At 49.0% G+C, this 27,475-nt stretch overlaps 1 protein-coding gene across 1 annotated transcript in view; it reads right to left on the bottom strand.

Moving 5' to 3' along the window:
* LOC119951295 (tripeptidyl-peptidase 2-like) overlaps positions 1-27,475 on the bottom strand; it is a 158,648-nt gene that overhangs the window by 78,438 nt on the left and 52,735 nt on the right. Inside the window, exons 9-12 of the mRNA XM_038774358.1 lie at positions 26,900-27,027; positions 21,595-21,694; positions 6,139-6,287; positions 1,234-1,349 (exon numbers count right to left, since the gene is read on the bottom strand). Coding sequence (XP_038630286.1) covers positions 1,234-1,349; positions 6,139-6,287; positions 21,595-21,694; positions 26,900-27,027 — 493 coding nt within the window. The remainder of the gene's footprint in view (positions 1-1,233; positions 1,350-6,138; positions 6,288-21,594; positions 21,695-26,899; positions 27,028-27,475) is intronic.

Raw genomic sequence — 27,475 nt, 5'->3', positions numbered from 1 at the left:
CATAACGGCAAAGTGCTGTCAAATAGGGGGGTCTTTCTCGCTGGTGCAGGCGAAATGGGACAGTTTTTGTCTCTTTGATTCGTGCCCAGTGAGCAATGAGTAAGAATTAGTACGAAGAATGAGATTTTTTAAAATCAAGGCATTGTTGGACCAAGAGCCATTGTAGAGAGGGGTGAATTGTAAAAGGGGCAGAATATTGCCAGGGAGTCTCACCCCTATCCGCAGCAGCAAAGTTGGTGTGGAGCCAACATGCTTCACGCCAGCAACCCCCCCCCCACCGCCAGCAGTGGGTGGGCTGCTGATTTTGGTATCAGAGGTGAGCATGAAGGTGGGTAGGAAGGTGGTGGGGTGGGCGCCTGCCCTATTTTAATTGCCCCTCTGCCGAAAAAATTTGAGGTCATGTAAAAGGCAGCCTTTGGCGTGAGTTAGGTTGCGGGCAGCAGAGATTTGCATGAGCTGATGTTCACAGAGGGCGACACAAAAGCTGACAAACTTTCACAGTAATTAGAGGCAGCGCGGACTACAGTGATGAACCACACGATTCCCCGCTGGGTCACTGTCTGTGCGGAGTCCGCACGTTCTCCCCGTGTCTTCATGGGTTTCCTCCGGGTGCTCCGGTTTGCTCCCACAGTCCAAAGATGTGCAGGTTAGGTGGATTGGCCATAATAAATGAAATGAAATAAAAATCGCTTATTGTCACAAGTAGGCTTCAAATTAAGTTACTGTGAAAAGCCCCTAGTCGCCACATTCCGGCGCCTGTTCGGGGAGGCTGGTACGGGAATTGAACCGTGCTGCTGGCCTGTCTTGGTCTGCTTTCAAAGCCAGCGATTTAGCTGTTTGCTAAACCAGCCCCTTAAATTGCCCTTAGTGTCCAAAAAGGTTGCCATGCTGTGGAGATGCCGGCGTTGGACTGGGGTGAGCACAGTAAGAAGTCTTACAACACCAGGTTAAAGTCCAACATGTTTGTTTCAAACACTAGCTTTTGGAGCACTTCCTTAAGTAAGTAAGACTTCTTACTGTCCAAAAAGGTTAGGAGGGGTTATTGGGTTACGGGGATAGGGTGGAAGTGAGGGCTTAAGTGGGTCGGTGCAGACTCAATGGGCCGAATGGCCTCCTTCTGCACTGTATGTTCGATGAAACTCCTGAACTAATTCCTGAAGCAGATGGAACCACTGCTGCCTAAGTGACTGCATAAAGGAGGCATTCAAAACAATGATGAGTTGCCATTTTTACCTGAATGATCCCGTGACCTTGTGCAAATACTTCAACATCCTCCACTTTCAGTGCCGTGTTCTCCAGGGCACGTCGCACCGAATGTGGTGTGTAATATATGTCATTCGCTTTCAATCCTAAAGTATTTATGGTAACAATTGTAATGTTAGCGTTGAAAGTGTTCACATCAAATCCAACATGGACACAAACCATTTTGCATAAAATGTAAATATTAGATAGCCACTATCAAAGCCAATAATGAATTCAGAAGAAACTTTTCTAACTCGGTGAGAATGTAGAACTCTGTACCACATGGAGTAGTTGAGGTGAACAGCATATCATAGAATCATAGAATGTACAGTGCAGAAAGAGGCTATTTGACCCATCGAGTCTGCACCGGCCCTTGGAAAGAGCACCCTACTTAAGCCCACGCCTCCACCCTATCCCCGAAACCCAGTAACCCCACTTAACCTTTTTGGACACGAAGGGCAATTTATCATGGCCAATCCACCTAACCTAAGCATCTTTGAACTGTGGAGGAAACCGGAGCATCCGGAGGAAACCCACGCAGACACGGGGAGAATGTGCGGACTCCGCACAGACAGTTACCCGAGCCAGGAATCGAACCTGGGACCCGGGAGCTGTGAAGAAACTGTGCTAACCACTGTGCTACCGTGCTGCCCATGATGCATTTAAGCAGAAGTTGGATAAACACAAGCGAAAAAGGAAAAGTTGGTTATTCTGACAGCGGTACTTGAAATAGGGGTGAGAGAAGGTTTGCGTGGTGCATAAACACAAGCATAGACCTGCTGGGATTAAAGATCTGCTTCTGTGCTGTAGGTTCTATGCAATCAGAAGTGGTAAATTACAAACTCAGGACCAATAATGAGTAAAGGTTATCCATGCTCATTGCAAAGTCATGCATTTTTCTTCATTCATTCACAGGATGTGGGTGCCATGAGCTAGGCCAGCACTTATTGCCCATCCCTAAATGTCCCTGAGAATGAAGTGGTGAGCTGCCTTCTTAATCTGCTGCAGTCCATATGGTGTAGGTACACCCGCTGTTGGGAAGGGAGCTCCACTGGGCAGCACAGTGGCGCAGTGGATTAGCACTGCGGCCTCACGGCGTCAAGGGCCCAGGTTCGATCCCGGCTCTGGGTCACTGTCCGTGTGAAATTTGCACATTCTCCCTGTGTTTGCATGGGTTTCGCACCCACAACCCAAAACGCTGTGCAGGGTAGGTGGATTGGCCACGCTGAATTGCCCCATAATTGGAAAAAAATGAATTGGGTACTCTAAATTTAAAAAAAAAGGAAGGGAGCTCCAGGAGTTTGACCCAGTGACAGTGAAGGAACAGCGATATGTTCCAAGCCAGGAATCAGGACGGTGAGTGACTTGGAGCTGAATGCCCAGGTGGTGGGGTTCCAAGTCCTCCTAAATGTTCGTGGTCATGGGTTTGGAAGGTGCTGCCTAAGGAGGCTTGGTAAGCTTCTGCAGTGCATACTGCTGGCACTATTCATTGGTGGGGAAGGGAGTGAATGTTTGTGAAGGAGTGCTGGTCAAGTGGCTGCTTTGTTCTGGATGGTGTTGAGCTTCTTTGCTGGAGATCACATCCAGGCAAGTGAAGAGTATTCCATCACACTCCTGACTTGTGCCTTGTAGATAGTGGTCAGGCTTTATGGAGTTACTCACCACAGGATTCCTAGTCTCCGACATGCTCTTGTAGCCACAGTATGTATATGGCTAGTCCAGTTCAGTTTCTAGTTAATGTTAACAACCCCCACCACCCCCCACAGAATGTTGTCGGGGATTCAGCGATGGTAATGCTGCTGAATGTCAAGTGGCGATAGTTAGATTCTCTCTTGTAGGAGATGTTCATTCCCTGGCACTTGTGCGGCATGAGTGTTGCTTGCCACTTGTCAGCCCAAACCTGGATATTGTCCAGGTCTTGATGTTTTTGCACATGGACTGCTTCATTATCTGGGGAGTCGCAAAAGATGCTGAACATTATGTAATTATCAGTGAACATCTTTATTTCCGACCTTGTGATGGAAGATCATTGATGAAGCAGCTGAAGATGGTTGGGCCTAGGACACTACCCTAATATTGAGTGCTAATGATATAAACCTTTACAAATGGGTGACACGCAGAGGCCTCAAGTGTTATAAATGTCAGCCGATTCCACAATCAGATGTTCTTAGTCATCTGCGACGTGCATGCAGCAAAGCACGGGCTTCGTCTGTTAACTTGATCTTTTTTGGGATTAACCGATTGGAATGAAGCTCTTCAACTCACCAAAGACACATAGGAACCGCAGGGAGACAGAGACTGAGAACGCAGGCTTTTATGTATGGAATTACAAAGAATTGTACAAAACAACAACAGACCATCTGGCCAACCTGCTCCACACAAGTCGTCTCCTACTACAGTGGTTAGCACTGCTGCCTCACAGCACCAGGGACCCAGGTTCAATTCCAGCCTCGGGTGTCTGTCTGTGTGGAGTTTGCACATTCTACCCGTGCCCCTGTGGGTTTCCTCCGGGTGTTCCGGTTTCCTCCCACAGTCCAAAGATGTGCAGGTTAGGTGGATTAGCCATGCTAAATTACCCCTAAGTGTCCAAAGGTTAGGTAGGGTTACAGGGATAGAGTGGGGAGTGGGCCTAGGTTGGGCACTCATTCGGAGGGTTGGCGCAGACTCAATGGGCCAAATGGCCTCTGTGAGGTTCTTTGATTATGGCTGATGTGGAATTTTGATGTGGTCGTATTAACGAAGAACTTACAACAAAATTATTTATTACTAACACTACTCTAAATGATTACTATAATGTCTAAGATTACTGCAGTTGGAAATAATGGTCTAACACTAACATACACTAAGATACTACAGAGCAACTCGATATGCGACTGCTATCAACTCCTTACTAACACCTTGTCCTGGAACACATGGGGCGCGATTCTCCGTTCCCCACGCCAGGTGGGAGAATCGTGGGAGGGCCGGGCGACTCACGACACGCCCCCTTGGTGCCCCCCGCGATTCTCCCAACCCCGGGTCGGAAGAATCGACGCTCGCCGTTTTTCACGCCGACCGGCGATTCTCCGGCCCGCCGTTCGCGACCAGTTCACGACGGCGGCAACCACACCTGGTCGCTGCCGTCGTGAACATGGGCGGCAAAGGCCCGTTTGAAGCTTGTGAGGGCGGACGGGAGTGAGCACCACGGCCGTGCTCGGGAGGGGACTGGCCAGCGATCGGTGCCAACCGAGCCGCCACGTCTTGCGGGGCAGCGGAGGGGAAGACGGCAATCGCGCATGCACGGCTTTGAGCCGTCAGCCGTCGTGACGTCAGCCGCGCATGCGCAGGTTGGAGCCGGGCAACCTGCGCATGCACGGCTGACGTCACTTAGGCGCCGCCGTCGCGTCATTCTCGGCGCGACGCCTTGACGCAAGCGTCAAGGACTGGCGGCCGAGAGTTACGGAGCGCCGCTCCTAGCCCCCCGGGTGGTGGTGAATAAGGTGAGAGGAGCGGCCTCTCACGAGCGAGTTCACGACGGCCTTCCCGATTTTTCGCGGGAGCGGAGAATTCCGCCCATAGTGTGTCCAGGTCACATGCATGCATACTCGCCCCACCTGCTGGTCAGATGTTAGAACTACAACAGTAAAACATGTAACTTATAATACACATACAGATGATGATCTATTCATATTATCTACAGATGATAGTCTACCTATCATCACAGCCTCCTTCTGCACTGTAGAAATTCTATGATACCCTATGTAATCTCACACGATCCATACAACTTTTTATTTTGTTCTCCTTCATGTGTTTATCCAGCTTCCCCTTAAATGTATCCATGCCATTTGCCTCAGGCATACCATGTGGCAGCGGGATCCATATTCTCACCAGAATTTCTCCTGAATTCCCGATTATATTTGTTGACCATTTTATATTTATGGCTATGTCTCCCGGTTTCAGACTCCCCAATAAGGCATCAGCTCCATATCAAACCTACTGGGTGCGATTCTCCGCCCCCCATGCCGGGTGGGAGAATAGCGGGAGGGCCTCCCAACATTTTTCACGCCCTCCCGCTATTCTCCCCCCCCCCCACGCCACGAATCGCTGCTCGACGTTTTTTACGGCGAGCGACGATTCTCCGAGGCCGATGGGCCAAGCCTTCACGCCCGTTTCAACACAGCAGCAAACACACCTGCTCACTGTCGTCGTGGGGCATCTGGGGGCCCGATTGGCACGGCAGTACCACGGCCGCCACGTCTTGCGGGGCGGCTGAGGGGAAAGACGCCAACTGCGCATGCGCGGGTTGACGACCGTCGTCAAGGCCGCGCCGCCGTGACGCACGGGGCTGCGTTCCTAGCCCCGCCCGGGGGGAGAATCGGACCCGGAAGTGGGCGTGAAGGCTGCCGTGGGTTACGGCCTGTCCCACGGCAGCCTTTACGATTATCCGCATTTGCGGAGAATCTCGCCCACTGAATCCCTTCATTAACAGGTCACCTCCTCAATCTTCCCTCGTCCAGAAAAACAACCCGCAACTGTTCAGTCTTTTGCGATAGTTGTACTGAGTCAAAATCGTGAAGTAATTCTGTTGCTTTATCACTCACTGGTGTAATAATGGCACTCAGAAACATTAAACACATGTGTTTAGCTCTATTTGGCATAGTACGAAAAGGATGTTGTAGCTATTCAGAGGAATCAGATGAAAGCAAACAGAATAATTTAGTGTCTTTAACATAATACAAGGAGCAGCAAAGGTCCCCGAGGTGGATATTTGCTTTAAACATTAGTACATATGTGCTGTGATGGTTCAAAGCAACACTTAACACTTTGGATACAGAATGATATCACAAAGTGCGCACAGCTTCCCTGCCACTCTGACTGTCAATCTCACAGAGATATCAGTGCCGCCTCTTACTGTACCTGAGAGTAACAGAGCGATGCCTCCACAAGCATTCGGAGATGACATTGAAGTTCCATTCATCAGTTCTGTGCCACGTAGTGTCCAGTTGGGAACAGATGCAATGGCTCCCCCTGGAGCAGTGATGCACACTCCGAGCGCTCCATCAACACTAATGGATCAAAAGCAAATTTGTTAACAGAACATTGGGCCTTGGAGGAGCACAGATTCATTAGGTTGCTACCAGGACTTAAAAGTCTAAATTATGAAAACAGATTGCCTAAACCTGGGGGGGAGCAGGAGACAAAAGGAGATAATAATGAGATATACAGTAACAGAAGATGGTTCTGAAAGAGGTACAAACAGTCACATACAAATAACAGAGTGGAAGAAAAGCAGGGAAAGTCTGTCCAAGAGGAGGAGGGTCTGATGACCTGGACTGTATGCAGAAAAGGAAGGTCACACCAACAGCTGTATACTGATAAGGCATTTCCACCACAAGTACAGGCCCATAAAATGGGTTTAAATGTCACCAGCAGAGAGGAGTTGGCACTATCCTGGGCACAATGCCAGTGCAGGGACAATTACCGAAGCAGAGTTGGATCGTCCCTTTAGTCTGAGATTGTAGCCTCTGGTTCTAGTTTTTCCTGCAAGTGGAACCATCTTCTCCATGTCCACTCTATCCAGGGCTCGCAGTATCCTGTAAGTTTCAATAAGATCCCCCCCTCACCCTTCTAAACTCCAAAGACTACAGACCCAGAGTCCTCAAACATTCCTCATACGACAAGCTCTTCATTCCAGGGATCATTTTGTGAACCTCCTCTGGACCCTTTCCTAGGCCAGCACATCCTTCCTTAGATACGGGGCCCAAAACTGCTCACAATACTCCAAATGGGGACTGACCAGAGACTTATATAGCCTCAGAAGTACATCCCTGGTCTTGTATTCTAGCCCTCTTGACATGAATGCAAACATTGCATTTGCCTTCTTAACTGCCGACTGAACCTGCACATTAACCTTCAGAGATCATGAACAAGGACTCCCAAGTCCCTTGTGCTTCTCATTTCCTAAGCATTTCGCCATTTAGAAAATTGTCTATGCCTAAATTCCTTCCTCCAAAGTGCATAACCTCACACTTTTCCACATTGTATTTCATTTGCCACTTCCTTGCCCACTCTCCTAGCCTGTCAAAGTCCTTCTGCAGACCACCTGATTCCTCAATACTACCTGTCCCATTACAGATCTTTGTACATTCTGCAAACTTAGCAACAGTTCCTTTAGTACCTTCCTCCAAAACATTAATGTGTGTCGTGAAAAGCTGTGGTCCCAGCACAGAACCTTGAGGCAAACGAGTCACCGGGGACAATGCTGAAAAAAATCCCTTTATCCCCACGATCCCCTTCGCGATCTCATCTTTAATAACCAACTCGAAAATCTTACAAATGACCGAAGTCAGGCTAACCGGCCTATAATTTCCTGTCTTCTGCCTCCCTCCCTTCTTAAACAGTGGTGTTACATTAGCCACTTTCCAGTCCTCTGGGACCCTTCCTGCCTCCAGTGATTCCTGAAAGATCATCACTAATGCCTCCACAATTTCCTCAGCTGTCTCTTTTAGGACCCTGGGGTGTAGCCCATCCGGTCCAGGTGACTTATCCACTTTCAGACCTTTCAGTTTCCCCAGAACCTTCTCCTTAGTAATGGTCACTGCACTCACCTCTGCCCCCTGGTTCTCCTGGAGCTCTGGCATCCCACTGGTGTCTTCCACCGTGAAGACTGATGCAAAGTAACTATTCAGTTCGTCTGCCATTTATTTATTTCCTATTATTACTTCTCCAGCCACATTTTCCAGTGATCCAATGTCTATTTTTGCCTCTCTTACCTTTTATATATTGAAAAAAACTCTTCCTATCTTCATTTATATTACGAGCTAGCTTGCACTCGTACTTCATCTTCTCCCCCCTTATTGCTTTTTTAGTTGTCCTCTGCTCACTTCTAAAGGCTTCCCAATCCTCTGGTTTCCCACTAATCCTCGCCACTTTGTATGCTTTTTCTTTAGCCTTTATGCTGTCCTTGACAATCCTCGTCAGCCTTGGATGTCTTGTCCTCCCCTTAGCATGTTTCCTCCTCCTTGGGATGAAAATTCTGTTGTGCCTCCCGAATAACCCCCAAAACTCCTGACATTGCTGTTCCACTGTCTTCCCTGCTCGGCTCCTTTTCCAATCAACTCTGGCCAGCTCCTCCCTTATGTCTTTGTAGTTACCCTTATTTAATTGTAATACCGTTACATCTGATTGCAGCTTCTCCCTCTCAAACTGCAGGGTAAATTCTATTATATTTGTGGTCACTGCTCCCTATGGGTTCCTTCACCTTAAGTTCCCTAATCAAGTCTGCCTCATAACTCCCATCAGGGTCTTTTTACCTTTGCGATTCCTCAACTCTACCCACAGAGATTCTATATCTTCTGATCATATATCGTTCCTTGCTATCGATAGAATCACAAGAGCCTCTGTAAATACTGACACATTGACAAGAGCCCCTAGAAATTACTGACACATTACCTAGAGCCCCCTGTAAACACTGACACTCTTATAAGAGCCCCCTGTAACTGACACACTCACAAGAACCCCTGTAAATCCTGATGGGAGTTATGTACAAGCTCCCTTGCAGTAGACAGTATGTGGGGCAGAAAATAAATCAGGAGATAGAAAAGGCATGTAAAAAAGGCAATATTACAATAATCATGGGGGACTCCAATATGCAGGTGGACTGGGAAAATCAGGTTGGTAGTGGATCCAAAGAAAAGGATTTTGTGGAATGTCGAAGAGATGGTTTTTTGGAGCAGCTTGTGACAGAGCCTACTGGGGAACAAGCAATTCTGGATTTGGTGATGTGTAATGAGGCAGACTTGATTAGGGAACTTAAGGTGAAGGAACCCATAGGGAGCAGTGACCACAAATATGATAGAATTTACCCTGCAGTTTGAGGGAGAGAAGCTGCAATCAGATGTAACGGTATCACAATTAAATAAGGGTAACTACAAAGACATAAGGGAGGAGCTGGCCAGAGTTGATTGGAAAAGGAGCCGAGCAGGGAAGACAGTGGAACAGCAATGTCAGGAGTTTTGGGGGTTATTTGGGAGGCACAACAGAATTTTCATTCCAAGGAGGAGGAAACATGCTAAGGGGGAGGACAAGACATCCAAGGCTGACGAGGATTGTCAAGGACAGCATAAAGGCTAAAGAAAAAGCATACAAAGTGGCGAGGATTAGTGGGAAACCAGAGGATTTGGAAGCCTTTAGAAGTGAGCAGAGGACAACTAAAAAAGCAATAAGGGAGGAGAAGATGAAGTACGAGTGCAAGCTAGCTCGTAATATAAATGAAGATAGGAAGAGTTTTTTTCAATATATAAAAGGTAACAGGCAAAAATAAACATTGGATCACTGGAAAAGGAGCAGTGCTCCGAAAGCTCGTGTTTGAAACAAACCTTTTGGACTTTAACCTGGTGTTGTAAAACTTCTTACTGTGCTTACCCCAGTCCAACACCGGCATCTCCACATCATGTAAATACTGACACACTGGAGACCCCCTGTAAATACTGACACACTGCTGGAGACCCCCCCCTGTCAATACTGACACACTGCTGGAGACCCCCCTGTAAATACTGACACACTGCTGGAGACCCCCCCTGTCAATACTGACACACTGCTGGAGACCCCCCTTTAAATACTGACACACTGCTGGAGACCCCCCCTGTCAATACTGACACACTGCTGGAGACCCCCCTTTAAATACTGACACACTGCTGGAGACCCCCCCTGTCAATACTGACACACTGCTGGAGACCCCCCCCTGTCAATACTGACACACTGGAGACCCCCCTTTAAATACTTGTTCTGGAAAATACAGAATGTGTCATTTGAAACATAGAGGTCTGCCAACATCTGATCGGGGAGAGTGCAGGGAAAGATCCCACAAGAGGTTGGTGGCAGCTGAAGGGCACAGAAACTGTGGGCAGCAATTTCAGTCTATCAGAATGGTTATTACAACCTGCAGCAGGAGAAAGGCAAAAGAAAAAAGTTTTAAAAAATCTCTTTGTGTTGTTGGAAAATTGTGATGGACTGCCCCTTTAAGACCCGAAGTCCGATCCTTATCAGAGGTCCCGATCAGAACAGCTGAAACAAAGAAACCAGCGCGGGCTTCAGACTCCTCCCCTTTTCTCCCCACGAGGCAAGCAGCAAGAAAAAAGACACCAGCAGCAGAACACCAGCGGCACCCGAAGAAGCAAGAAGGACAGCAGGAGCAGCAGCAGGAGAGAAGCGGCCCAACGGCAGACCAGACCAGACCAGACCAGAAGGAAGACGGCCCAGCAGCAGGAGCAGCAGCCACTGAAGACAGAAGAGGAGAAAAAGAGAAAACTGCACCAGGAGAGATGACCAGGAGGCTTGAAAGTGAAAGAGAGAGAGAGAGAGTCTGAAGGCCTCACCAACCAACCAGACAACATCAAAAAGTAAATAATGTTTTTAATTTAATGAGATAAAAAAGAGTATGTTAATAATAAAATAATTTAACCTGAAAAAGTGGTTATTAGCTTACTTCACTTCCTTAAGAAAGCAGGACCCGGGACATCAATGCCATTAAGGGGTAAGTAAGTAAAATTCTTCAGTGAAGGTAGGAGTTATACCGGGGGATAACTTGAAAGGAGAGTTTGACCCGAATAGCACTCTCAGAGGCCTGTACTGGAGTCAGGGAGGGAGTTCCCTGTTCGCCGTTTTTAGAATATTGGCCCTTAAGGTTCTTTGGTATAAAGGGAATTCTAAAACATATAGGTGAATTTAGAAAAACATACTGACACACTGCTGGAGACCCCCCCCCCCCCTGTCAATACTGACACACTGGAGACCCCCCTTTAAATACTGACACACTGCTGGAGACCCCCCTTTAAATACTGACACACTGCTGGAGACCCACCCCCCTGTCAATACTGACACACTGGAGACCCCCCTTTAAATACTGACACACTGCTGGAGACCCCCCTTTAAATACTGACACACTGCTGGAGACCCACCCCCCTGTCAATACTGACACACTGCTGGAGACCCCCCCTGTCAATACTGACACACTGCTGGCGACCCCCCCTGTCAATACTGACACACTGCTGGAGACCCCCCCCCCCCCCCCCGTCAATACTGACACACTGCTGGAGACCCCCCCCGTCAATACTGACACACTGCTGGAGACCCCCCCCTGTCAATACTGACACACTGCTGGCGACCCCCCCTGTCAATACTGACACACTGCTGGAGACCCCCCCCCCCCCCCCCGTCAATACTGACACACTGCTGGAGACCCCCCCCGTCAATACTGACACACTGCTGGAGACCCCCCCTGTCAATACGACACACTGCTGGAGACCCCCCCCTGTAAATACTGACACACTGCTGGAGACCCCCCCTGTCAATACTGACACACTGCTGGAGACCCCCCTGTAAATACTGACACACTGCTGGAGACCCCCCCCCTGTAAATACTGACACACTGGAGACCCCCCTGTAAATACTGACACACTGCTGGAGACCCCCCTGCAAATACTGACACACTGGAGACCCCCCTGTAAATACTGACACACTGCTGGAGACCCCCCCCCCCTGTAAATACTGACACACTGGAGACCCCCCTGTAAATACTGACACACTGGAGACCCCCCTTGTAAATACTGACACACTGCTGGAGACCCCCCTTGTAAATACTGACACACTGCTGGAGACCCCCCCTTGTAAATACTGACACACTGCTGGAGACCCCCCTTGTAAATACTGACACACTGGAGACCCCCCCTGTAAATACTGACACACTGCTGGAGACCCCCCTGTAAATACTGACACACTGCTGGAGACCCCCCCTGTCAATACTGACACACTGCTGGAGACCCCCCCCCCTGTCAATACTGACACACTGCTGGAGACCCCCCCTGTCAATACTGACACACTGCTGGCGACCCCCCCTGTCAATACTGACACACTGCTGGAGACCCCCCCCCCCCCGTCAATACTGACACACTGCTGGAGACCCCCCCCCTGTCAATACTGACACACTGCTGGAGACCCCCCCTGTCAATACGACACACTGCTGGAGACCCCCCCCCTGTAAATACTGACACACTGCTGGAGACCCCCCCTGTCAATACTGACACACTGCTGGAGACCCCCCTGTAAATACTGACACACTGCTGGAGACCCCCCCCCCTGTAAATACTGACACACTGGAGACCCCCCTGTAAATACTGACACACTGCTGGAGACCCCCCTGTAAATACTGACACACTGGAGACCCCCCTGTAAATACTGACACACTGCTGGAGACCCCCCCCCCCCTGTAAATACTGACACACTGGAGACCCCCCTTGTAAATACTGACACACTGCTGGAGACCCCCCTTGTAAATACTGACACACTGGAGACCCCCCCTGTAAATACTGACACACTGCTGGAGACCCCCCTGTAAATACTGACACACTGCTGGAGACCCCCCCTGTAAATACTGACACACTGCTGGAGACCCCCCTGTAAATATTGACACACTGGAGACCCCCCTGTAAATACTGACACACGGCTGGAGACCCCCCTGTAAATACTGACACACTGCTGGAGACCCCCCCCTGTAAATACTGACACACTGCTGGAGACCCCCCTGTAAATACTGACACACTGGAGACCCCCCTGTAAATACTGACACACTGGAGACCCCCCTGTAAATAGTGACACACTGCTGGAGACCCCCCTGTAAATACTGACACACTGCTGGAGACCCCCACTGTAAATACTGACACACTGCTGGAGACCCCCCCCTGTCAATACTGACACACTGCTGGAGACCCCCCCTGTAAATACTGACACACTGCTGGAGACCCCCCTGTAAATACTGACACACTGGAGACCCCCCTGTAAATACTGACACACTGGAAACCCCCTGTAAATACTGACACACTGCTGGAGACCCCCCTGTAAATACTGACACACTGCTGGAGACCCCCCTGTAAATACTGACACACTGCTGGAGACCCCCCTTGTAAATACTGACACACTGCTGGAGACCCCCCTGTAAATACTGACACACTGCTGGAGACCCCCCTGTAAATACTGACACACTGCTGGAGACACCCCCTGTAAATACTGACACACTGCTGGAGACCCCCCCTGTAAATCGTAGAAAACCTCTGCAGACCCCATTTAAATAACAAAACTCCCACAGGTTCCATTTTAAATATAGACACATAATTATGATATCCTTCCACAGGGGCTGTCAGTTGCACATGAAGTGTGATCATTGCCGACATATTTTTATTAGCATACAGCCACGAAATCATAAATTAATGCATCCTGAAAAATACAGACAGACGGAAGCACTAGTTTACTCCTACACTCTGAAAACCCTCATGGACATGAGGGTTCAGGCTGTTCACTTTGAACACCCATGCAGCACAGGACAACAATAAACCAGAGAGACTAAGTATTTACACTGCGTCAAAATGTGACGCCAATGGGCAGCAGCTGGTTGCGAGAGTTACTGGATCACTCTGGCTTCTAATAAGCAGCCAAGCATATTGTCTCACATCCTGGGTCATCTTCAGAGCCGCCCCAATGCTGCAGCCCTCCTGTTCGTTAGCAATCATATTAAAATTACATATTTGCTTTCCTCAAACAAGTGGACACACGTATTGAGTTGTGGGCAGAGACTTTGTCGATCCCAGTTCTGCCTTATGACTCTTGTGAAGGACTGAGGCCCTCAATTGTTATATAAAATAAACAGAGATATGCTCATTGCCATCGCAAAACATTTGCAACTGCACAAAGACCAAAAATGGCTGAATCAATGTCTATTGTGAGCCTGAACAAAAGAAGCTCCCGGTCAGAATCGGAGAAACCCTCACCTCGTTATCCCTGAAGAGTCAGTAACAACCCCCTGTGGTCTGCACCAGGCTAAGTTCAAAGAGCGCTATACAAAAGGCATCAACATTTTATAACCCAGGCTAGCCAACAAGAGTCTGCTCGTCTGCTGAGACAAAGGGCCGCTGCAACCGTCCTTCCAGTTGTTAATGGTTGCTCCCACCTACACTGGAAATTCTGCATCATCGCCTACAAGACTCATTGATTGATTGATTAATTGTCACATGTACCGAAGTAGTGTGTTTTTCTGTGCCCAAGGGAATGTACACAGTAGATACACAGTAGACAAAAATAATAATCGACAGAGTACATCAGCAAATACATGAGCAAGAGCAGCATAGGGCATCGTGAATAGTGTTGATACAGGGAACAGATCAGTCCAAGGGGATCGTGGAGGAATCTAGTAACTGTGGGGAAGAAGCTGAAATGAAATGAAAATGAAAATCACTTATTGTCACAAGTAGGCTTCAAATGAATTACTGTGAAAAGCCCCTAGTCGCCACATTCCGGCACCTGGCTGGTACGGGAATTGAACCGTGCTACTGGCCTGCCTTGGTCTGCTTTCAAAGCCAGTGATTTAGCCCTGTGCTAAACCAGCCCCACTGTTCCTATGAAGCTGTTCCTATGTCTGGTTGTGCGGGTCTTCAGACTTCTCTATTTTCTGCCTGATGGAAGGGTCTGGAAGAGGGCAAAGCCTGGGTGGGAGGGATCTCTGATAATGCTGCCTGCCTTCCTGAGGCAGCGGGAGGTGTAGACAGAATCAATGGGAGTGTGGCAAGCTTGTGTGATGCATAGGGCTGAGTTCACCACACTCTGCAGTTTCTTGCGATCTTGGGCCGAGCAGTTGCCATACCAGGCTGTGATGCAGCCGGATAGGATGCTCTCTTTCGCTCATCTGTAGAAGTTTGTGAGAGTCGATACAGACATGCCGAATTTCTTCAGCTTCTCTGAGAAGTAGAGACGTTGTTGGGCTTTCTTGACCGTTGCATCAAAGTGAATGGACCAGGACAGACTGTTGGTGATGGTGACCCCCAGGAACTTAAAGCTATCGACCACCCGACATTTAGAGAGAGGTTGTTTTCGGTACACCATTCGATTCATCTCTGCGTGCCTGTCTCATTGTGAGATACCACTGGTAAAGCGAATTATCCAGCATCAGTTTTCAGCCAACTGACCTGCGTGAAGTAATACCTCATTGGACTTCTGCAATCTGGAACCCATGGATTTAAAAAAATTCATTTAAGGGATGGGGGCATTGCTGATTAAGGCAGTATTTATTGCCCATCCCTAGTTGTCCTTCAGGTGGTGAGTTACCTTCTTGAACTGCGGCAATCCCGGAGGTGTAGGTACACACATTGTGCTGTTAGGGAGGGAGTCCCAGGGTTTTGCAAAAGCGACGTGAAGCAATATTCTTTTCTCTGTGGTCCCTGCACTGTAAATCATTATTTTCTCTGTCCCACCTTTACTGTATGAATACAAAGGAGGCAACATTGTCATCCTCCTCCCACTCTTGGAATGTGAGTAACTAAACTAACCCTTTGAGTTCATCCTGTCTCAAGTTTGCTATAATAGAAACTTGGATTGCATCAAAAGAAAAGGGCAGGGTAATACACCAATGATTATAGAGGCACAGAGGTCTACCTGAGGGTTTTTCAAAGAGCGGTTCTTGACCTGCTTGTGGGTCGCAGGTGGGTGTCAGGAGGGTCGCAGAACGATTGGACGCCGTTCCTGCAGTGGTTCCGATCGTGGGGAAAGTGCCCAACGGCCGCTACCGGCTTTTAAATTGAGAATGGCAGCCGCTGCTGTCTTTTAAATCAAAATAAATAAGGGTGTGTGCAGTCTTCCGGCCAGAAGCAGCAGCAGAGAGCAGGACATGCGCCCTGCACATACACTTGACGTTAAGCGCCCTCCATGTTTGTGCTTTTGGCACCAAATCACAGAGTAGAGCTGCTTCTATTTTCTAGCTGTTGGCAAGAGGAATATAGAGATGGATTGTTCTCTTAAAAGTAAGAGCAACCCAAAGACTCAAATAGGCAGTGTACTTACTGGGCAGGATCTCACAACTGACTGGTGACTGGAGAAAGCTGCCCAGGAGAGTCCAGGGTAGGACATAGTAGTATTGGTGTTAGCTCTGTACAGAGTTCCAGGGCCTCTGGCCCACAAAGAAGAAACTTAACTCAGGAACAAAATGCTGTATGCAGATGATTTCCTGAGATATGATTTTATCAATTGTGCCAATGCAAGTAAGGATGCAAAGCCCATGTGTGTATTATGTAGGGAAGTACTGGCAAATTAGAGAAGTTTCAAATTTTGAAAGATAATTGGTGGATTAAAAATTCCTTTTGAGGCTGATTTCCCAGAGTCAGTTATTAACTTACAACTGACTCCAAATTAAAAAGCTATGATTCTGCAGCTGACCTGTGATACCAATTAAAAACATGGCAAAAGCCCGTGAAACTGTCAGCATTCTGGTGTAGCATCTCCCAGGAGTATCGAGTGCTGAGTAAAACAAGCATTTTGTTATTATTGCCCTTCATGAACACATACATCTGCGAGGTTGGATTTCCGTTTTTTGTAGATGATGAAGTCACAAAGGAACTGGTTGAACTCTGCACCTAAAATGCACATTGCCCTCTCCTCGTTTCAACCTGATTCAAGTGTGATCATGAGAACCAAGCAGACTCATCTGGCAGAAGTCGGGCGGCGCGTGTCGCGGAGGTCGGGCGGCGCGTGTCGCGGAGGTCGGGCGGCGCGTGTCGCGGAGGTCGGGCGGCGCGTGTCGCGGAAGTCGGGCGGCGCGTGTCGCGGAAGTCGGGCGGCGCGTGTCGCGGAAGTCGGGCGGCGCGTGTCGCGGAAGTCGGGCGGCGCGTGTCGCGGAAGCCGGGCGGCGCGTGTCGCGGAAGCCGGGCGGCGCGTGTCGCGGAAGCCGGGCGGCGCGTGTCGCGGAAGCCGGGCGGCGCGGGTCGCGGAAGACGGGCGGCGCGGGTCGCGGAAGACGGGCGGCGCGGGTCGCGGAAGACGGGCGGCGCGGGTCGCGGAAGTCGGGCGGCGCGGGTCGCGGAAGTCGGGCGGCGCGGGTCGCGGAAGTCGGGCGGCGCGGGTCGCGGAAGTCGGGCGGCGCGGGTCGCGGAAGTCGGGCGGCGCGGGTCGCGGAAGTCGGGCGGCGCGGGTCGCGGAAGTCGGGCGGCGCGGGTCGCGGAAGTCGGGCGGCGCGGGTCGCGGAAGTCGGGCGGCGCGGGTCGCGGAAGTCGGGCGGCGCGTGTCGCGGAAGACGGGCGGCGCGGGTCGCGGAAGTCGGGCGGCGCGGGTCGCGGAAGTCGGGCGGCGCGGGTCGCGGAAGACGGGCGGCGCGGGTCGCGGAAGACGGGCGGCGCGGGTCGCGGAAGTCGGGCGGCGCGGGTCGCGGAAGTCGGGCGGCTCGGGTCGCGGAAGTCGGGCGGCGCGGGTCGCGGAGGTCGGGCGGCGCGGGTCGCGGAAGTCGGGCGGCGCGGGTCGCGGAAGTCGGGCGGCGCGGGTCGCGGAAGTCGGGCGGCGCGGGTCGCGGAAGTCGGGCGGCGCGGGTCGCGGAAGTCGGGCGGCGCGGGTCGCGGAAGTCGGGCGGCGCGGGTCGCGGAAGTCGGGCGGCGCGGGTCGCGGAAGTCGGGCGGCGCGGGTCGCGGAAGTCGGGCGGCGCGGGTCGCGGAAGTCGGGCGGCGCGGGTCGCGGAAGTCGGGCGGCGCGGGTCGCGGAAGTCGGGCGGCGCGGGTCACGGAAGTCGGGCGGCGCGGGTCACGGAAGTCGGGCGGCGCTGGTCACGGAAGTCGGGCGGCGCGGGTCACGGAAGTCGAGCGGCGTGGGTCACTTAAGTCGGACGGCCTGGGTCGCGAATGTTGGCCGGTTGGGAAAAGTGAGTCCCAGGAAAAACACTGGTCTATCGCACAGAAAAGTCCCCCCAGTCCATCATGTCTGCTCTGGCCCATAGCTTGGTGCGCCTTGGCATCGCAAATGTACATCTAAATACTTCTTAAAATGTGAAGAGGGTCTCTGCCTCAACCACCCTATCAGGAAGTGGGTTCCAGACTCCTACCACCCTCTGGAAATGTTTTTCCTCACATCTGATTTGGACATCCTGCCCTTTACCTTAAATCTATGCCCCCTGGTCATTGACCCCTCTACCAGGGGGAAAAAGTTTCCTCCTGTCTATTCTATCTATGCCCCTTATAATTTTATGCATCTCAATCATGTCCTCCCTCAGTTTCTTCTTCTCCAAAGTAAACAAACCCAGTCTTTCCAATCTCTCTTCATAGCCAAAACTCTCCAGCCCAGGCAACATCCTGGTTAGTCTCCTCTGCACCTTTTCAAGTGTTATCAGAACTCTCCTGCAATGTGGATTCCAGAACTCCACACAATACTCTAGCTGTGACCTAACCAACGTTTTATACAGCTCCAGCATAACCTCCCTGCTCTTAAACTCTATGCCTCTGCTAATAAAGGTAAGTATACCATATGCCTTCTTAACCAATGTATCCACCAGCCCTGGTGTACATGCACACCAAGGTCCCTCTGGTCCTCAGTGCATCCCAGGTTCTTGTCATTTACCATGTATTCCTTGCCTTGTTTGTCCTGCCCAAGTGCATCACCTCACACTTACCCAGATTTAACTCAATTTACCACAGATCAGCCCATCTGACCAGCCCGTCTATATCCTCCTGTAATCAAAGGCTATCCTCCTCACTATTTACCACCCTGCCAATTTTCGTAATATCCATGAACTTACTGATCAACTCTCCTACATTCATTTTGGTATTATTTATATAAACCAGACAGCAAGGGCCCCAACACTGATTCCTGCAGGACCCCACTAGACACAGGCCTCCAGTCAGTAAAACACCCCTCAACCATAGAATCCCATCACCGCCTGATTCCTGCCACTTTGCCAAATGTCCTTGGATCCCATGAGCCCTTTCTATCAGTCTCCATGTGGGGCCTTATCAAAAGAGGAAAACAAATTAAAACACCTTCTGTTTACGGATGAGTGGCAAGAAGTTAGGGCCTCCTGTCCATAACAATTTGCACCTGCCACAAATGAACCAAACTGATGAACGTAAACAGTAAGACTCCCTGGCTAGTAGTCTCGTCTCCCTGAACATGTTAGCTCTCAGGTCAGGCCCAATAAATTACAAAACTGTCTGACATCTGGGCATGAAGGTTTCAGTGGCACACTCTTTAAGAAAGGCAGGGCAGTTCCTCATGAAGTCCCGGCAAACACTGCTGAAACAGATTATCTGGTCATTATCACATTGCATCATCATAGAATTCCAACAACGCAGAAGGTCATTCGACTCGAGTCTGCATTGACCCTCTGAAAGAGCACTCTACTTAGGCCCAACCTCCCAGCCTATCCCCATAACCCCACCATGGGGCAATCTAGTATAGCCAATACACCTAACTTCACATCTTTGGAGTGTGGGAGGAAGCCGGAGCACCCGGAGGAAACCTATGCAGACATGGGAAGAATGTGCAAACTCCACAAAGATAGTCACTCGCTGTGATGCAGCAGTGCTAACCACTGTGTCGACCCTTGTGTGAGAGTTTGCTGTGTGCCAATTGACTGCCATATTTCCCACATTACAACAGGGACTTCAAAAAGTATTTAATTTGCTTTTAAGCACCTTGGGCTATCCTGAGATCTTGTAAGTGCTATGCATTTCACACTCACAGGAGTTAGAGGTTCACGACAGATAAATTGTTTGGTGTTAAGTGGCAACTGCCAGAGGACTCCAAGATAGAAAATAAACTGCAATTTAATCTGCCTGCTATGCTGGCAGTAATACAGCAATTAAATCCTGATTTGATAGTCAGGCTTCTATAATTGATGATGACTCAGAGCCCAAACACTGACCATAGTTAAAACCTTGATTGCGTCAACCATATAAATCTACGTTTATATTTAGGTTTTTGGTTCAAAATTTTTAAATAATAATTTTTATCAGTGTCACAATACATTAACTCTGCAATGAAGTTACTGTGAAAATCGCCCAGTCGCCACATTTTGGCGCCTGTTCGGGTACACTGAGGGAGAATTCAGAATGTCTTTCGCGACTTGTGGGAGGAAACCGGAGCACCCGGAGGAAACCCACGCAGACACAGGGAGAACGTACAGACTCTGCACAGACAGTGACCCAAGCCAGGAGCCGAACCCGGGTCCCTGGCGCTGTGAAGCATCAGTGCTACCCACTGTGCTGCCCCTAACATATTTCTAACATTTAGAAAAAGCAGTCACATTTATTCCCACACCCGTTTTCTTTTGTCTGTAACCCTGTTCATCTTTTCATGCTCAAGTGTCTGTCCAACCCCCTTTTTAATTTCTTCTTCTGAATCAGCTTCCACCCCCTTTCCCGGTCATCTGTTTCAGATCCCAACCTGACATTGAGCGAGGATATTTCTTTTGCAAGTTCCATACAATCCATGTTGGAATAGCTTTCCCTTCATTCTTCTGGTGATGATGTTCGGTATTTGGGCTGAAGTTTACATATTCGCAGCAGTGGTGATTCCCATCAGTGAGCAGGGGGGGGCACATAAAATAGGGTGGACTCCCACCTCACCACCTTTCCCGCCGACCCCTGAGCTCTCCCTCATAATCTGGGGCAGCAAGTAACAAATTCAGAAGCTGCCCCCGCCAGATGTAAGTGAATAATTAAGGGTCAATTAGGCTCGTTATCAAGGCAGTTGACCCTGATAATAGGCTACCACAAAACGTTTGGTGTGGGCAGTCAGCTGGAGCAGGAAGCCCATTTTTCTTAAACTTGCATGTTTAAAGGCCGGGATGGAACGTGGGAGTTGCTTATCGGGGGCAACCCTTGGCCGATCGTGGAGTGGCCTCGTGGGTATGGAGACCCCCACTTTTCCAACCCGCTGTTTTACTTGGACCCTCCTCACCCTTCCCTTGACCTCACCTACCCAAACCCTCCCGGTCCAAGACCCCAGGACTTACCTGTTCCGTGGATTCATGGGGTGATCGTTTTCTACCTTCCCGGAGCTTCAGATGATGCCTTTCTGTCGCTGACGTGCCTAATGGAGCTGTTGGCCAATCCGATGGGCTGGCAGTCCCAGAGGGCAGGACATCCGGTGGGAGTCTCACTCAGCCCTTGCTATTCCACTGTGCAGCACCGAGTACGGGGGCAAGTTGGCATGGAGCATGTTAGCACTACGCCGACGTGGTTTCTGGGGGAAACCGTCCCAGGTATTATTCCACCTTCTGCCCTTATTACAGCCTCTGTTTAAAACAATAAAAGACTGGCAGCACGGTGACATAGTGGTTAGCACAGCTGCCTCACGGCGCCGAGGTCCCAGGTTCGATCCCGGCTCTGGGTCACTGTCCGTGTGGAGTTTGCACATTCTCCCCGTGTTTGCGTGGGTTTCGGCACCACAACCCAAAGATGTGCAGACTAGGTGGATTGGCCACGCTAAATTGCCCCTTCAATGGAAAAATGAATTGGGTACCCAAAAAAAAAATACAGGACAGGAGCAAGGACAACTGGTTTAACATGCTCTTACCAAGGTCCTCTTGATGACCACGTATATTGATTCGCTGGTAACCTCTCCCGCAAAGAGTATTCTGCAACCATCATATCTGGACTGACATATGCACCAACACCTAATAATGCAACAGGTTACAGTCATTGGCACCTGCGATACTTTGAACACTCAAGAACGACAGACATCCCACAGACTTGCAATTTGAAAAATCATACTGTTATAGGTCTCAATTTTAAAATTCTCATCCTTGTTTTTCATGGTTTCACCCCCACCTCTGTAATCACCCCCCCCCCCCCCCCATCCCCCCCTCTCCCCCCAAGCTTTTAGGGACCTCAGCACTCTTCTAAATATGGTCACTTGCTCGTCCAGACTTTAATCTCTCCCCCACTTGTATTGGTGGCTTCAGCTACTTCCACCCCAGGCTCTGGAATTCCCCCTTAAATCTCTCCCTCTTTTCTCATTTAAAAGCTTCCTTAATGCCGACCTCTCTGCAGACCTCTGCTCTTAAGCTCTCCTTAAAACGGTCCGCTGTCAACATTTGTTCAATAATACAAAGCACCTTACGATGTTTTACTGTGTTAAAGGCACTACATAAATGCAGATTTTCTTCTTGGTAGTAAATCACAAATGAAGTTTAATGCACATACATGATCTCCTCCAACAAACCGAATTGTATGTAATTCCCTGGAGGCATAATACCACACCGTGATGTTACTCGTTGGAATTTAGAAGGATGAGGGGGGATCTTATAGAAACGTTAAAAATTATGAAGGGAATAGATAGGATAGATGCGGGCAGGTTGTTTCCACTGGCGGGTGAAAGCAGAACTAGGGGACATAGCCTCAAAATAAGGGGAAGTAGATTTAGGACTGAGTTTAGGAGGAACTTCTTCACCCAAAGGGTTGTGAATCTATGGAATTCCTTGCCCAGTGAAGCAGTTGAGGCTCCTTCATTAAATGTTTTTAAGGTAAAGATAGATAGTTTTTTGAAGAATAAAGGGATTAAGGGTTATGGTGTTCGGGCCGGAAAGTGGAGCTGAGTCCACAAAAGATCAGCTATGATCTCATAGAATGGCGGAGCTCTGGGCTGCATGGGTCCATAGTTTGCTATTCAATTGCAACTTTTTGATGGAGAAACTAGCTGCAGCTCTGTCAGAGTATTACTAAGTATTGCTAAGTGGCTGCTGGTTGGGAACTTTGTACAATGAGGTTTTTCACTAAAGGGATGTGCTGGAGGTGCTTTCAGTGTCCGGTTCTATACATAGACACAGAACATACAGTGCAGAAGGAGGCCATTCGGCCCATCAAGACTGCACTCACCCCTTTAAGCCCCCACTTCCATCCTATCCCCATAACCCACTATCCCCTTCTAACCTTTTTGGACACGAAGGGCAATTTAGCATGGCCAATCCATCTAACCTGCACGTCTTTGGACTATGAGAGGAAACCAGAGCACCCGGAGGAAACCACGCAGACATGGGGAGAACGTGCAGACTCCGCACAGTCAGTGACCCAGCGGGAAATCAAACCTGGGACCCGGCGCTGTGAAGCCACAGCGCTAGACACGTGTGCTACCGTGCTGCCCATAGAACTACATTTCACAAGTCTCCTTGCAGGAGAAAAGTAACAACATTCATTTTACTTTCACAGCATACATTCTAATACTGGAACCTAATCTAGCATCAGGTAAAGCTACTAACAACTCAGTATGGACTAGGTCCAGAGAAATACCCAACTGGTAAAACGGTTGCCAATGGAGAATTGTCTCCTGAATTTAATTCTTGTCAGCAATGCTAGCAGGCCCAGCATTTATTGAACCATGCATAATTGCCCTTGCGAAGAGTGGCCATCTTTAACCACTGCAGTACATGTGGTGAAGGTACAATCACAGTGCTATCTGTTAGGGAGTTCCAGGATTTTGACTCAGTAACGACGATATAGTTCCAAATCAGGATGGTGCAGAAATTGGAGACAAATCTGCAGGCAGTGGCTTTCCCATGCCTTTCCTGTCATTGCTCTTCAAGGAGACAAAAGTTCATGAGTTTGTAAGGTGCTATCGAAGGAGCCTTGGCAAGTTGCTGCAGTGCAGCCTGTAGATGCTACACACTGTTGCCACGGTGAAGGGAATGTGTGCTTCGGGTGGGGAATGGGTGGCAATGAAACGAGCTTTGACCTGAATAGTGTTGAACTATACTCATCCAAGTAAGAACTTCTGATCTTGCTTTGGAGATAATACAGAGACTTTGGGGGTTGGGGGGGCAAGAGTTATTCATCACACAATTTCCAGCCTCTGACTACCTCTCATACCCACAGTATACGGCTTGTCCAGTAGTTAAGCTTCTGGTCAATGGTAACCGCCGGGTTGTTGACAGTGGGAGATTTAGTGATGGTCATGATGTTGAACATCAAAGGGAGATGATTAGATACTTCCTTGCTGCAAATAGTCATTTCCTGGCAACTGGGGGTCATGAATTATATTTTCCTCTTACAAATCCAGGCGTGAATGTTACTCAGGTCTTGCTGCATGCAGGCACTCACTGCTTCAGTATCTGAGGAACTGTGAATGGTACTGAACATTGTGCAATAATCCGTGAAGCTGTGTAATCAGCAGCCACCTTATGATGGAGGGAAAGCCATTGATGAAGCTGTTGAAAATGGTTGGGAATACCACACTGCCCTAAGCAACTCCTGGAGCATGTCCTGGACTGAGATGCTTGTCTCCAACAACCTCAACCATCTTCCTCCCTGCCAGAGATGACTCCACAAACAGTGAAGAATATTCCCCAATTCCCTTTAGCCTGAATTTTGCTAGGCACCCTGTTACCACACTCATCAAATGCCCTGAAGTAATACGCGGCAGTCCCTCTCACCTCACCTATGAGGGTCTTTTGTCCAAGTTTAGATCAAGACTATATTGAGTTAGGGCAGCACGGTGGCCTAGTGGTTAGCACAACCACCTCACGGCGCTGAGGTCCCAGGTTCGATCCCGGCTCTGGGTCACTGTCCGTGTGGAGTTTGCACGTTCTCCCCGTGTCTGCGTGGGTTTCGCCCCCACAACCCAAAAATGTGCAGAGTAGGTGGATTGGCCATGCTAAATTGCCCCTTAATTGGAAAAAAATAATTGGCTAATCTAAATTTTGAAAAAAAAAAAGACTATATTGAGTTTGGGAGCTGAGTGGCCCTTGCGGAAGCCAAACTGAGCATCGGTGAGGTGAATGCTCTTTATGTGCCAAGAGCACCTTCCATATCTTCGCTCAATATCAAGAGTATACTGTTGGCTAGTGATTGGATTTGTTCTGATTTTTATGGACAGGTTATACTGAGGATTTCTTTCATATTGTAGCTGTATAGGAATAGCTTGGCTGGAGGCACAGCTAGTTATGGAGCACATGTCTTCTGGGATGTTGTCAGGGGTCATTGCCTTTGCTGTATTTGCTGAAGCAACGAGTCTCAATTGTAGAGAAAGCTTCAGTGAGATTTGGAAAGCAGGGCGGAAAGAGGCAAGGCAGAACAATACTTGCAGTTAATGCTGAAAAACTTCCCAGGGTGCTTCACATGAACATAATTCGTCACAAATTGATATCAAACAAAGGAAGGAGATTTAAGTTACGTTCATGCATAGAATGCAAGCACCCCCAGAAAGGCTGGCATTAATTGTCTCTCCACAACTGCCCTGGAGAAGTTGGTGAGCTGCACCCCTTGAATACAATTGAGAGGTTTGCTCAGCAATTTCAGAGGTCCGTTATGAGTTAATCACATTGCTGTGAATCTGGAGTCACATGTAGGCTAGGCCAGGTAAGAATGGCAGATTTCCTTCCCTAAGGGACATTAGTGAACCAGATGGGCAAACCAAATATGATTTTTATTAAAATCTGGAAGTTTCATGATCACGACTGACTATTTTTATTACTTTCTTTCCAAATTTATAATAATAATCTTTAATAGTGGCACAAGTAGGTTTACATTACCAGTCCAGTGACGTTACTGTGAAAATCCACTCATCGCCACATTCCGGCCCAGAGGGAGAATTCAGACTGTCCAATTTATCTTTTGGGACATGTGGGAGGAAACCGTTGCACCCGGAGGAAATCCACGCAGACATGGGGAGAATGTGCAGACTCTGCACCGATAGTGACCCAAGCAAAGAATTGAACCTGGGACCCTGACACTGAAGCTAACCACCGTACAACCATTCCGCCCACTTCACTGAAGTTAAATCTCCCACTCGTCACGATGTCACATCAACTCATGTCTCTACATCATTCATCCAGGCCTCTGGGTCACTCGGTGAGTACTGTAACCACTATGTTACCCTCATCTGAAAAATAACAGATAACCCAATGGAAAATTTTAAACAAGGACAGATGGAGCAGTTGAAGGAGCAAATTGCAGCTTTTGGGCTCCAGACAGCTGTAGGCAGCCATCAATGGTGCAGCAATGAGAATCAGGGGTGCCAGAGTTGTAGAAACACTCTCGGTGAGAGTGCTGTGGGAAGCTGGTCAGAGGCAGCGGGGATCAAATCTTGGGAGGGGATCTGAACACAAATTCTTTCATGGATCTGGGTAAGGAACTAATATTGACAGGGTCAAGGCGGGTTGAATCACCAGCTTCTGGTGTTGTGGGAGACAAGGAGGGGCCTAATATTAAGGTTGTGGGGAGGGTCCAAAGGTAGTACTGTAACGACTCAAAAATCAAACACAGGGCAGAAATTATGGCATCAATTCTGCTTTAAAAGTAGAGTGTGGCCATTCAATATTTTAACCTTAACCAGTTAGGAACATAAGAAACAGGAAGAGGCCATTCGGCCCTTCAAACCTATGCTATTCAACATGATACTGGCTGATCCTCTACCTCAATTCTATCTTCCCAGACTATCTCATAGTCCTCAATTCCCCTGGTGTGCAAAAGTGTATTGACTTCTGTCTTGAACATCTTCATTGACAACTACAAAGATCCTCAACACTCATCTAAATTCTAAATGGCCAACCCTGTTCCTAGTCTCCCTATCCAGGGGAAACATCCTCCCAGCACCTACCCCATCACACCCCTCAAAAATTTAGCACAGTGGGCTAAACAGCTGGCTTGTAATGCAGAACAAGGCCAGCAGCATGGTTTAATTCCCGTACCGGCCTCCGCGAACAGGCGCCGGAATGTGGCGACTAGGGGCTCTTCACAGTAACGTCATTGAAGCCTACTTGTGACAATAAGCGATTATTATTACTATTAAATGTTGTTTTAATAAGGTGAGGTTAGGTTGTTTTTATTGATTTGGCAGCAGTGTGTGTTTTCTCACTACTTTAGTCGCATACTGATCTCACACTTACCAATGATATTGGTGCAAGTACCTCCTGGACAGCCGACGGTCGAGAGACAGGGCCCATTATTGCCAGCACTGGACACAAAGATAACATTGTGCTTCAAAACTGCGTCATCAATCGCCCTGCATATCCGCCTGGATGAGAAAGCAGAAGAGAAATATCACAGAATTATACAGCACCAGAGGAGGCCCTTCAGTCCATTATGTCTGCGCCAGCTCTTTGCAAGGGCTGGATCAAAATCCTGGAACTCCCTTCCTAACTATCTCAAATAGACTGCAGCGCTTCAAGAAGGTGGTTCACCGTCAACTTCTTCAGGGCAATTGGAAGTAGATAATAAACGTTGGTCTGGCAAGCGACACAAAGCCCATGAAAAAAATGTTTTAAAAAATTATTAGTCCCACTCTCCTCTACCCTTTCCCCACAGCCCTATCTGATTATACTTCATAGATTTTACAGGGGAGGCCATTCAGCCCATCGAGTCTGCACCGGCCCTTCGAAACAGCACCCCACTTAAGTGCACGCCTCCACCCTATCCCCGTAACCCAATAACCCCACCTAACCCTTTTGGACAAGGGCGGCAAT

Source organism: Scyliorhinus canicula, chromosome 17 (assembly GCF_902713615.1).
Source record: "Scyliorhinus canicula chromosome 17, sScyCan1.1, whole genome shotgun sequence".
NCBI classification, from domain to species: domain Eukaryota; kingdom Metazoa; phylum Chordata; class Chondrichthyes; order Carcharhiniformes; family Scyliorhinidae; genus Scyliorhinus; species Scyliorhinus canicula.
The sequence above is the reverse complement of the archived record's forward strand: the minus strand, read 5'-3'. Positions and strand labels throughout refer to the sequence as shown.